Source organism: Salvelinus fontinalis, chromosome 10, assembly GCF_029448725.1.
Source record: "Salvelinus fontinalis isolate EN_2023a chromosome 10, ASM2944872v1, whole genome shotgun sequence".
Classification (NCBI taxonomy): domain Eukaryota; kingdom Metazoa; phylum Chordata; class Actinopteri; order Salmoniformes; family Salmonidae; genus Salvelinus; species Salvelinus fontinalis.
Genome location: NC_074674.1, coordinates 26789282 through 26803207, shown reverse-complemented (window position 1 = coordinate 26803207; position 13926 = coordinate 26789282). Strand labels below are relative to the sequence as shown.

Below are 13926 nucleotides of genomic sequence, written 5' to 3'. Positions count from 1 at the left end.
CGGGATCGTCTGAGACCAGCCACCAGGGTAGCTGATGAAACTGAGGAGTATTTCTGTCTGTAATAAATCAATTTTGTGGGGAAAAACTTATTCAGAGTGGCTGAGCTTGTCTCCCAATTGGGTGGGGGGGCTATGCCCTCCCAGTCCTACCCCTGCCCAGTCATGTGAAATCCATAGATTAGGGCATAAATAATTCATTTCAATTGTACTGATTTTCTTCTATGAACTAACTTGAAAATGTTGCATTTATATTTTTGTTCATTATTGTTTTACAATGCACAAACTAAGCTGATATTGAATGAATGGAGTACGTTTCCAAAAGTATACCCTATTAACCTGAAACCTCAGATGGCTGCATTGCATGCAGTAGACCTAAATGTACATATTTGGATACCGGTCATGTAAGGAGAAAAGAGACTAAACCTGGCCCTTTAAAAGTGTCTCTCTCTAGGTCAGCGCTGTGTGTGCAAGCTTTCTTTTATTAGCACTTCATTAACATTAATTAATTGCTTCCTTTCTCCTGGGCACAGCCACAATCAAAACTGGAACTGACAGAAATGAAGCAGAGAGCAAAAACATCCCACTCCTCTCCTGTTCCACTTTAACGTACACCCCATCTATGCTGAGCAGGACACTTATTTGGGGCATTCGTATTCCCATCTCATAAGAAAGACGTCAGAGCAACTTAAAGAAGTAGATGTACATTTTATTGACTTGTTCTGTACATAAAGGGTCATACCAGCACGGGTGTTAACCATGGGAAATATTAACACATGTAAATGGTATAAGAAAATAAAAAGGCACAATTTTTCATTTTGAATTAAGAATACAACATGGAGGCTCTCTTAAACACGAGGGGAAAAGCACAGTAATACTTTTAATGCCTTGAAAAAAATCTGAAGCAGGTTGAAAACATCTTCACCTAACAAAAACAAGAATTAGGATTGGTGTATTGCCTAATCAGATGGGTTAATATGGGAGGTTGGACAAGGAAATCCAAACTACATTTGAAAGGATTTATTCCACAGATAATGTAAAAAAAATAATTTAAAAAAAGTCTAATTCATACTTTGAGGAAATTAGAACTGACAAAGCAGCATGACCAGGAAGAAAAACCTCAAGGCCAAGAAGTCATGCAGAGGCCACCAACAGGCATTTTGTCTCCCTTTTTAGAAAGCGACCTTCGGTCTAATTTTCAGTCTAACAGCTGGCTAACATAATAAACAAAAACAGTACAGTTGGGACACGATTGATAGCAGTACAATGGTATTACTCTACCCAATGAAAAAGCTCAGGGGGATTGAGGGAAAGCACTCAGGGAGAGAACAGCAAGGGTAAGTCTTTTCTTCTTTACAGCAGAGATCTAGTAGAGCACTTTATCAGCCCGTGCACACACACACACACACACACACACACACACACACCTGAAAGCAGGATAGCTCTGGCATCACAACAGACATACCAAAGACAACCATGTTTTCTGCTCAGAACCTGTGCTCGACATTCAACACCGTCTACAAGCAAGACAGAAGTGTAACCAATCACCACCTTAGGGAACTTGGAGAGAGAGAGAGAACAGGAAAGGATTGCTTGTGCGAAAGTTGCATTTTCAGTGAAAGGTATTGATGGGGTGTCATTGGCTGGATGAAACCTTTGCACGCCTCCCATGACCCATATCATTGGATGCAGGAGGCATCTGTCTCATAGAAAAGCCCTTACCCCTCTAAAGTATTTATAAGCCATCTTATAACATTGGCTATAGCCTGGTCACAGCCATGCATTTACACTATGACAAACACCTTGCAGAACTCCTGAATTTCTGGCACAAATAAAACAAAAAGATGTCATCACACATGGCCATTTCACATGTTGTCTTGGGAAAACATAAATAAGGGAACTCTGTCGACTAGGTTCATGTCACTGAGGCTGTGGGCTATTCCACAAGGCAGGATCCATGTGGGCTTGTCCTCCTGTCCCTGTCTGACACAAGCTGAAAAGAGATGATCCTCACACACACACACAGCAGTTGCCCTAAACAAGTAATGGTCTACCGGTGTGTATGTGTGGCTGTGGTTAAGGTACAACAGTGAATGATTGTTTGGTGAGAGACAGTTAACTGGCTGCTTCTAACCTCAGGCCCCACCTGAAGCCCTCTATGCCTTTGCTCTCCTGACCTCAGTCAGTTCATGTGATGTTCAGTCACCTTTCACTATCTTCCCCCCTTCTTTTTTTTTTTTTTACATTAACCTCCTCCCATCCACAACACGAAACACACAAGCAAGCTCTCAACAAATTCCTAAGTAATCAAATGTAACAAAATATCAAATAAAAAAAATGACCAGGTAAGACATGGCGTCGTGGGAGCCATGGCAACACACATTAAAGAACATGAAGGCAAAAACCACAGACCAAACTGTAACCAAGTTGGGGATGTAGGAGTTTAGTTAAGTCTGTAGCTGTAAACAGTCAGTAAGCTGCACGATGGTTGGCGTGACAATAACAGGGAGCGCTGCGGTATAGCCTCAAGCAGGCAAGCGCGTGCTTGAGCATTTTGGGTGTCACTGTGGAAGGGTTGGTTGGGGTCCAGGTCATTCACACTCATCTGGATTCAGGGGGTCTATTATTTTGACGTGGGTGAAGGGGAAGAGACCTCTCCGGCCATTTACCTCTCCCTCCCACTGACCGCTGATGTTCATCCTCGTCACTTTGACTATATCACCCACCTGAGGAGAAATGGAGCATGGCATTAGAAGAGTTTTCCTTAATAACACAGAAAAAGGGGGTGTAAATTTTAAGATAAGTGCCAACAGCAGCCATCACATGTTAACAAAGTACTGACTGACTCACTGAAAAAGTGATTTGGCCAACCCTTCATGTATTTGACACTGTACTATGGTTATGACAGGCTGAGCAGAAAGCCATAAATCGTATGCTTTGTGACACTGTGCGTGACCCCAAACTGCAGACCACATGCTATTTACTCAGGATTAAATGCGGAAAGTTGGCACTGTTAAGAGGAAGATTAAAACCTGAAAGTGGAGGGAAGGCTCTAGATGTTGCAGAAAGATTGGATCAGATGAGGCTTCATGGACATTGAAGTCATCCAGACCTATCTGCAATCCATAATCCTTCAGACAAATTCCTCAGCTTTAATACTGCCATTTGTAATCAACGCATGCTCTTCTTGCATAGTGAAAGAACATGTTAATCTAGTCAACATTTAAAAAGGTGCAATATGCACAAATCGCTCCATCATTTCCTGGTTGCTAAAATTCTAATAGTATGCTTAATTTCAGTTTGTGACACAAAACAAAACAATGTATAGTGTAGAGAATCATTGTACCATATAAACCACTGAAATATATTGGTGTACAAAAACCGAAAGTAAAAGAAGTAAAAATGAAATTTAAAAACAGGAAGCATAGAAATAGAGTACATAGAACAGATCTCCTGCTTCTTAAGAATTGCTTTCAATGAAGAATGACAGATCTATAAATCACATTTCTATGTGAATTGGGACAGGTCGACCAAAAAGCTTTAGTAGGTGAATGTGGTCCTGCATAACCACTGTGTAAAATCCTAATGTGTAGGCTACTAGCACTTTCTTCATATCAGAAATGATTCTGTTGTGTGGTGATACAATTTTCCTAAACTGATTTTGCAAATGGTCCTTATCATTACAATGTAAATTATGTTAAGAATAACTTTAATATATTTAGTAATAATATATTACTAAAGTAATATACCTTAGTAATAACCAGATTTCAGTAAGCCTCTCTGTAAGAGTGGGTGGTTAGATTACAGGGTATATTCCTCCCTTCAGATGGAGTTAGAATAATGACTTTGTTTCCCGGAAGCAGATAGGCCCCAAAATAGACTGCTGCTAAATTGTAGGTTTCTGCTGTAGGAAATGACCTACTCTAAGCAATTCAGAGAGTGAAAGAGATCACATTAGTGAGTGTGTGAGAGGAAAAGAGAGTGAGCGAGTGATGAGAAGACTAGAAAAAAAAGAGAAAGAGAGAGATGAAGTGTAAAAGACTAATAACAAAACACTTTACACATATGGACCATTGGAGGCTCCTCAGAGGACTAGGCCTGACACAATTTAGTTGACTGGTCGATTGTTTGGTCGAGCTAGAATTTTTTTGTCTTGATTGACACCTATCTCAGTGGACCAGTATCACATTTACTGTTAATTCACATAATTTTTTATCTACAATGTTTGGTAACTGTAATTTCTGTTATTGCATTCAATATATTATTACAGTCTTTTAGCATTCTCATTTTTGGAGACACGTTTACAGCGCGCGCAACCTAGGCTACACTTGTGAGAAACAAATTTTGGTTAATTTCAATCCATTTACGAGTTGTCAATTTAATCATTGTGTTTTGTTTAGAGCGTTCCTGTCAATGTTGAGTAAGGTGCACCTGACTACTCATAGAAGTAGGCCTAGGCTACCAGGCCTGCGTGCAAATGTAGGCTTATAAATGTGCCCATTTGGGAATCTAATAGTATTTCTGACTGTCTTAACTCAGCACTACTGAGCTGTGGATCCTCTCAGTCATTTTTATCTTCTCCTCAAACAGCAAGTAAACAAAGTCTGTGTTTACATCCATTGACAATAGTTCCTTCATGTAGCCTTTTTGAAAAATTATTCCAGCTCTCTCCCTTTCAATAACCACTGTGTGAAAGAGAAAACAAATGTAATGCTCTGATCCAGTGGGTGGAAACGTCAGAAAATACCTGATTACTTCTTATCCTGTATGCAAATAGCCTACAGCTGTGCCTATCCGGAGCTCACCAGCATGGTTAACTGAGGGTCCAGAATATTTTATACAATGTTGCAAGTTTGTTAGCACAAGCTTAAGACTGGACCAAGTTGATACAAATGTTTCAAGTTCCTTGCAGACAAGCCATGAGTAGCCAAAGTTATTTATTTTCCAAAATCAGGATATTTTCTACCGTCAGGCTGCAATGATTTTATTTGCTGCCTTTATCTAGGATATTTTTTACAAAGTTAGCAATAGAAGTTACTTTCAGATTTGCATAATTTTCATAGAATTTCATTGAATCACATGACAATGACTGAGATACGAAGACTATCATAAAATAAACTAATCCACGAAAATGTGCATATGAAAAACATAACTGGCACGCAGATCGATAGAATTGACAAGATAAATTGGCACTCCAAATGGAAAAGGTTGCCAACCCCTGGTGTAGCCTATTACCGGCAACTTCGGGAGCGGAGTGCCAGAATCTGTGAAAGCCAGCCGAAGGTGGTTCGGGAAAAATTCTGGTTAGGCTCTTGATCTCTGGCTCCCTCGAATCAATTGTGCGTCTTAATTATTTAATCACAGTGTGCTTAATGCATCAGACAAGCACAGTAGCCTACATATAGTTTATGTTATTAAAACACATAGGGGTGTGTCTTTATATTGAAAAATACACGTTGGCTAAATCGATTGGTTGAAAGAAGTTGGCGGGGGGGGGGGGGGGGGGGGGTTCAGGGACAGCCCTAGGGAGGACCATACGTCTAAGTGAATATCAGAAAAATTGTGAAATACATATTTTTTTAAAGATTGTGGAGGCCAGGTCATCTGATGCAGCACTCCAGCAGGCTCCTTCTTGACCAAATATCCCTTACACAACCTGGAGGTGTGTTTTGGGTCACTGTCCTGTTGAAAAACAAATCGTAACACAGAACCCAAACCTGCTGCGCGCATGCGTAAATGCATAAATGTATTTTGTCCCCATACACAACCACGACACGCAGGTTAAAATATCAAAACAAACTCTGAACCAATGACATTAATTTGAGGACAGGTCAAAAAGCAATAAACATTCATGGCAATTTAGCTAGTTAGCTTGCACTTGTTAGCTAATTTGTCCAATTTAGCTAGCTTGCTGTTGCTAGCTAATTTGCCCTGGGATATAAACATTAGGTTGTTATTTTACCTGAAATGCACAAGGTCCTCTACTCCAACAATTAATCCACACATAAAATGGTCAACCGAATCGTTTCTAGTCATCTCTCCTCCTCCCAGGCTATTTTATCGTTTAACTTATATGGTGATTGGCATCTAAACTTTCATAGTATTACCACAACAACCGGCAACACAGTTCGTCTTTCAATCACCCACGTGGGTATTACCAATGAGGAGATGGCATGTGCGAACAGTGTGGGTGCAAAAATTGAATAACATAGATTTCTAAAACGATTTTGCAACACTCGCACACACGACACGAGCGGTGTGGTCAGCCTATAAGACCAAAAAAGATGGGATGGAGCGTCGCTGCAGAATGCTGTGGTAGCCATGCTGATTAATCACTGACAGTGTCACCAGCAAAGCACCCCCATCTCCTCCATGCTTCACAGTGGGAACCACACATGCGGAGTTCCTCTGTTCACCTACTCTGCTTCTCACAAAGACATGGCAGTTAGAACCAAAAGAGCTTGATGATTTTTGCAACGGAACTTGAAGAAACTTTCAAAGTTCTTGAAAATTTCCAGATTGAGTGACCTGTCTTAAAGTAATGTCTTAAAGTAATGATGGACTGTCATTTCTCTTTGCTTATTTGACCTTTTCTTGCCCTAATATGGACATGGTCTTTTACCAAATAGAGCGATCTTCTGTATACCACTTGTACCTTGTCACAACACACATGATTGGCTCAAACGCATTAAGGAAAGAAATTCCACAGATTAACTTTTAACAAGGCACACCTGTTAATTGAAATGCATTCCAGGTGACTACCTCATTAAGCTGGTTGAGAGAACGCCAAGAGTACACAAAGCTGTCAAGGCAAAGGGTGGCTAATTTGAAGAATCTCAAATATATTTTGATGTGTTTAACACTTTTTTGGTTCCTACATGATTTCATATGTGTTATTTCATTGTTTTGATGTCTTCACTATTATTCTACAATGTAGAAAATAGTAACAATAGAGAAAAACCCTGGAATGAGTAGGTGTGTCAACTTTTGACTGGTACTATATACTGAACAAATACATAAAACCAACAAGTAAAAAGTGTTGGTCCCATGTTACATGGGCTGACATAAAAGATCGCAGAAATGTTCCATACTCACAAAAATCTAATTTCTCTCAAATGTTGTGCACAAATTTGTTTACATCCCTGTTAGTGAGCATTTCTCCTTTGCCAAGAAATACCAGCCACCTGACAGGGGTGGCATGCCCAGAATTTGACTAAACGGCATGATCATTACACAGGTGCACCTTGTGCAAGGGGATAAAAAAAGGCCACTCTAAAATGTGCAGTTGCGTCACAACACAGGTGTCTCAAGTTCAGGGAGCGTGAAATTGACATGACAGCAGGAATGTCCACCAGAGCTGTTGCCAAAGAATTTAATGTTAATTTCTCTACAGAGAATTTGGCAGTACATCCAACCGGCATCACAACCGCAGACCACGTGTAACCACGCCAGCCCAGGACCTCCAGATCCAGCTTCTTCACCTGCAGGATCGTCTTAGACCAGCCACCTGGACAGCTGATGAAACTGTGGGTTTGCACAACTGAAAATGTTTTGCACGAACTGTGAGAAACCATCTCAGGGAAGCTCATCTGTGTACTCGTCGTCGCCAGGGTCTTGATGTCAGGGTTGTGAAAAGAGTGCCCCATGGTGGCAGTGGGGTTATGGTATTGGCAGACATGAGCTACGGACAACGAAACACAATTGCATTTTATCGATGGCATACTGAATGCACAGAGATACTGTGACGAGATCCTGAGGCCCACTGTCGTGCCATTCATCCGCCGACATCACCTAATTTTTCAGCATAATAATGCACGGCCCCACGTCACAAGGATCTGTACACAATTTGTAGATACAGACAATGTCCCAGTTCTTACTTGGCTTGCATACTCACCAGACAAGTCACCCATTGAGCATGTTTGAGATGCTCTAGATCGACATGTACGACAACGTGATCCAGTTCCCGCCAATATCCAGAAACTTTGCACAGGCATTGATCAGGAGTGGGACAACTTTCCACAGGCCACAATCAACAGCCTGATCAACTCTATGCGAAGGAGATGTGTTGCGCTGCATGAGGAAAATGGTGGTCACACCAGATAATGACTGGTTTTCTGATCCACGCCCCTACTTATTTTTAAAGGTACCAACAGATAAATATCTGTATTCCCAGTCAAATGAAATCCATAGAGGTGGGCCTAATGAAATTATTTCAATTGACTGATTTCCTTATATGAAGTGTAACTTTGTAAAATATTTTAATTGTTGCATGTTGCATTTAAATTTTTTGTTCAGTGTAGTTGCGAAAAGGAATTATATATACACAATGAGCAAAGTGATCATGCTGTTTTTATGTGGCTGCTATGAAAGTGAACTGTGTTTGCGTGTGATCAGGGGTGTATTCATTCCGCTGATTCTGTTGAAAAATGTTTCTTAAACAAAAGCAAACAGAAAGCAGATAAAAATACCTGAATTTGTCCAACAGAAACTCACACTGTTGGACTAATGATTACACCCTAGATCAGCTAGATGCTGGCAAGAGTGTGCAAAGCGGTATTGAATGTGTCACTATCACCTTGACTATTCAAAATTCTCTAGACCTGTGCACCTACGTTATAAACTTTAATTCATAAGCTAGGTTGTAGCAACCTGATGATGTGTAACACAAAGCTAACACAATATCATGTAGTAGCCTAAACCTATCCATGTTACAGACTTGGGTGAATGGAATATGAATAAGTCAACCAATATGCTGTAATAGAAATAAGACCATGCTCATAAATGCTTAAAGTGTGTGTATGAAGAGTGGATGTATGATGAGTGGGTGTATGAGGACAGTGCAGCAACACCAGGGGGAAGTCCCCAACAGACGTGTACCCACCAGAGGCCTGCTGTGGAAACACGGATGCACCATGAGCAGAATCTCTAAATGAGAGATGGTTTACTTTAGTGTGGAGGTCTAGTACTAGCTACTGATGACTAATGCTGCAGATCTCTCTCTCCCTCTGAAAATGTGCACTATGACTAATAGCACATTTGACAATATGCTAATCTCCAATCTCCAAATACTGCTACAGTCGAGGGCTGTGGGTGAAAGGAGACTGGACATTGCCTACAGATGTTCATACCAAACCAATACATTCAAAGTCATGAAATAAGTCACCTGAGTTAGGAGGAGTGACCATTGCCTCAGGTGGTGTAATGGAAACTATATTCAGAGTCAGAGACAGGAGGAAAAAAGCTGAGAGATTCTGATGTGGAGCCACAGCAGTTTCCATGATTAAATCAGATGACTTAATCCAAGGTGGTGGAAGTTATCGTAATACCCAATTTTTCTCCACTGACTCAAACTCTGCTGTATTCTGGGGGAGGATGGTAATCCAAGGCATTAGTCAGCCTTGCTCTAGTTTGTGAAAGTGGTGGTGCAATTCACACAACCCCTGACTCTCTTTCTGGCAGATGGGAATTTAAACGCAAACCTTCCATCTGCTCTGGAGGATACATGATGAGAACAAACTGACCTGACTCACAAAACACGTCCCTCTAATTACTGAATAATCTCAGGATTTCTCTCTCTCTGAGCAAGAGGTCTACAGAGAATAATCAAGAGGTGACTTCAATGGTTAAAAAGACCAAAAATGAAGAATCCCACCTGGCATGTCATCGGCCCTAGCTTCCCGCTGTGGGGTACCTGACCATCAGGGGTGATCTTTAGGAGAGTGGGAGCCAGTGTTGGGCGTTATCCAGATTTTCATATTCTCATGCAGTCCTTCTCTCATACCGGGATTTACGGTATTACCGGCTTAGTACACATGGGGTCACCAAAAACTCAAAAAAGCCTTTACCAGAATGCTAACAAAATCAGCACAAGTAATAACGAATTTCCATGGAGGCTGCTAGCTAAATATGCTACCGAGCGCAAGCAAACATAAACGAATTACAAAAACAGTCAATCAGCTTATAAAGTGGGTGTCACTAGGGCAATGGGCCTGCCTGCTCTGACAAGATAGGGGAGAATCAGAGGGTCCCAGAACAGAGGAGAAAAAACACAAGGAAATCAAGCTGCAGTGGCAGCTGTACAGATAACTCATCCAAAGGGGTGATCTGCGTTTAGATCTACAATTTTTCTTATTGCAATTTCTGCTCATCATACTAATTTTGTGCTTCAGACGCACTACTCCACTCGGATGAGAATTCACAAATGGGCATTCTATCAAAAGACAGCGCTCTGACTGATGTGTAGATACTTTTCTGGGTGTAGCTAGCTTACTTTTCTCTGCTAAAACATTTTGAAATGTAGCTGTTTACATTTTTTCTATGATAAACATTAGAAATATGATGGCCACGCATCATGTTTGCCGCCCCCCCGGGCGATGATAAACTCCAGTTGCACATCCCTGACCACTCGATTGAAAAAAAAAAAAAAAAAAACACCCGACTTTCAATATAAAATGCACTCCTGTCACACACAGCTGGACTCACTTGCTCCCACTTTCTCCCATTGTGCTATTTACAAACAAACATGACTGGCTCAACTGTTCTGGGGAACTACAGTAAGCTTCAAAATGTAAAATAATGTGACAGGTGAAATGAAGAACGCGATCTGCTTTATCTCCTAACGCATTGTACAATTTGACTGCAGGTATTTACTTAAAAAGTAAAAAGTTGCTAACCATATAGAAATGTATTGAAAAACAGTTTAAACAGCATTGAAAAACCACCTCGTGGCTATTTACTAATAACCCGGTATGTGGTATACCGCCCAAGCCTAGCGGGTGGCTCTGGAGGATGAGCTTAACAAATAGAGAGAGGATTCCAGAGAGCTCAGAGCCACCCACCGCCACCCTCAGCATTTATACTCCAGAAAAAGCTGACAACTTTGTGCTTCCTCACGAAAAATCTACACAGACTGATTGATGGAATCTATACCACTGGTCAGGAAAAGAGAATAGGAGGAGAAAAGGGAGGAAAGGAGATTACTTAAAAATGAGGGATGCAAGACAGAATATGCTTGCTGCATCAGAACTGTCTCAAACTCAACTGTATTTAAATGACTTGATACATAATATTTGGCACAATGTGTACTGTGGCTGCAGGCTATAGTTCCTGACAAACTACAACGCAGCTTCCACAGTACCAGCTCATTAAATCTAATAAAATGTACACAACATAGTGAACCAACTAATCAAATATGAGAATAGGGGACAACTGGGAGCATTTAGGCCTCCCTTCACAAAGCCATACTAGAACAGAAAGTGAGGAACTCCTACCTCTAGAGCCAGGGCAGTTTTGTCATATGCACAGGGCACTCGTTTCTGGATGGCCTTAGCCATGACTGGCCCGTTATGCATGGAGGGTAGGGGGGTGATGACTGCTCCAGGGGTGCCAGGAGGCAGGGGCGAGGGCGTCTGAGGCTGGGCGTAAGCGTGGGCCGGCTCTGGGATGCCATAGCTGTTGGAGTTGCGGGAGCTGTGAGGGGGCTGGCCAGGGTGAGGGGAGGGTCGAACAAGCTTTTCCACATAGGGCACAGGGATCATGCCCACGCGGCCCTCCTTGCTCTTGGCGCTCCACCACTGCTCCTCAGGCTTCTCCAGGATGATCAGGATCTCCCCCTTTTTGAATGGCAGGTCCTCAGTGTCGCTGCCCGTGAAGTCGTACAGAGTTCGCACATACTCCAGGTTGTCCTCTGGGCCCCCCATCGTCTGAATGGGGCCGGTGCCTATCGCTGTGTTAGGATACCTGGGCAGGAGGGTGAGCATAAAATACAGATTAACATGTAGATTTGCAAAAGACTGTTTCAAGATAATATTAACAAGTTTTACTGGTGAACTACTGAAACCATCAGCTGACTAGATGGAAATATATACATTCCTCTCACAAAATAGCGTGACCCTCTTTGTGAACTTACAACTAGACAAAGTTCAAATGGTTATGCAGCAACAATGACTCAAACCGGCTAGCACTGGAAGTGACTACACAATTCCTTGTTAGACTTGACATTACAAGAGAGGTCAATCAGGTCACGTATTAAGTATAAGCCTGGTAGCCTATAGTTTATGATTGAAATGGGGTACAACCATCAGAATCGGTTTCTAATAGGTCAATCACATATCAGGAAATGTGTCAAATAATTACAATTCTAAATATCTTGCGAACCTAAGTCCTAATTGCTTTTAACTGCATTCCTTTGAGTGGTTTGTGGTCGCAGGTGCAGCCTATGAATGACAGTTCCTTACCTGGGGGCAGGTTCTATCAGTGTAGTCGTATCCAGGTAGTGGATTTTGTAGAATTCCAAAAGAGCTGGGAGGTGCTCGAATTCTTGGTCACCGATCTTGAACCTCTTGCTTGGCAAGGAGTTGATGATATAGTGGGACACTTTGGAGTTTTCAGATACTGACAGCACATAGTCGCCAGGGCAGGTCGAGGAATCCCGAACCAAAAACATGCCATGCCTCTGTCCTTGTAATCTATTCTGCGCTTCCTGTCGCGACACCGGCCCAAAATACCAACTGGACCGGTCCGATGAATCAAACCGTGCAGATGACATATTTGATCTAAATTAAATTAACTCAAAATAGAAATAACAAATATATTAGTTTAAACAATAAATAAATACAAATACACTAGTTAACCAAATAAGCTAGATAGACAACGATGTGAAACCGATTTTCACAACTAAATGTTGAAGATCCAGGGCAGGGCAAGCCGTCGCCCTATACTCGTCTTGAATCAATTTCTAGCCGAAGGCTGCAGGTTTCAGCTAGCTACATCCAATAGAAACGTTACCTGGCGTTTCAGAGACAGGCTGTGACTAGCTTGAGCCAACTTCGAAGCATAATGTTTCTACGTTTATTGTCAATGATAAATGGCAGATCTGGGTGTCAAACTACGAGAAGTGACACACATTTAGAATGCCTGGCTGCAACAATGCTCAATCAAGGTTCCCCTTTTCGTTCCCTCTTCCGAAAAAAGTATAATCGTATCTATCTCATGAAACAACATTTATCCAGTCACTGTCTAAATGAGAACGGAAAAGGTCGCCTCACTTCTAGATTAAACAAATCTCCATGTCGAAACAATGTTGCAAATAGATGCGCGCTGGAGACCAAATTGTAATTTTGGAATTTCTTGGTCGAACATTGGCACGATTCGGGGAAATATATTTTAAAAAATTATATTCTGGAGTCCCGACAGACTTTTGAGGCAGTAACAAAAATGGCGGCCTGCAACACGTCTTCACAAAATTAATTAACTAAATAGTGACTCCGCTCCAATGCATGCATTTCTAGCCACAAAAATGTTGAGTTTGTTGCGTATATTTGTATCATCTGGAAAATTGAATAATAGGGTCCCTCTATAATTGCCTTTCCCTTCTTTATACTCGGCTCCACTCCTCCAGCCTGATGGAGTCCGAGACCGAAAAATGGCGGCTAGAGGGCGGGTCTGTGCGCTCCCAGTCTTTCGAGTTCTACTAGATAGCACAGCCACAAAGTCAAAAGGGCTAATATTTTTTTTTAAATAAAAACAAACATTTGCTTTTTAGTCTTTACGATTGGGGTTAAGGTTAAGTTTAAAATCATATGTTAAGAAGATAAATTGTAGAAATAGGCGGAGTGTATATGACTGTTGCAACTAGTGACGACCAAGTATATTTTCACGTCACTGACACCTCGCGCGAGCGCTACGGAAGCGGAAGACAGAGGCCCAGGTCGACGGGAAATCTTTCTTCCTCCAGCAGGTAGCGTTTTTCCGTTGTTTCGCCCACCAAGCAAAGAGTTTTGTATGGAGGTCAATAGTGGTTTCCATCCAATTGGCGACAGATTTTCATAAAAATAATATGCGCATTTCCCCATCAAAAAAGTGGATACAAGTATGTGCGTGAGGAAGTAGGGCACATTAAACTATATTTTGCGGGTGAATTCGGATGTT

The 13926-nt window shown here is 41.6% G+C and overlaps 1 protein-coding gene across 1 annotated transcript; it reads right to left on the bottom strand.

Annotated features, from left to right (window-relative positions):
- Positions 1-685: 685 nt before the first annotated feature.
- Positions 686-13457, bottom strand: LOC129863883 (crk-like protein). The gene is made up of 3 exons (XM_055936261.1): positions 12234-13457; positions 11268-11736; positions 686-2723 (listed from the first exon to the last, which is right to left on the bottom strand). The coding sequence occupies exons 1-3, from the start codon at positions 12542-12544 to the stop codon at positions 2589-2591; spliced, it is 915 nt and encodes a 304-aa protein (XP_055792236.1). The 5' UTR covers positions 12545-13457; the 3' UTR covers positions 686-2588.
- Positions 13458-13926: the final 469 nt, after the last annotated feature.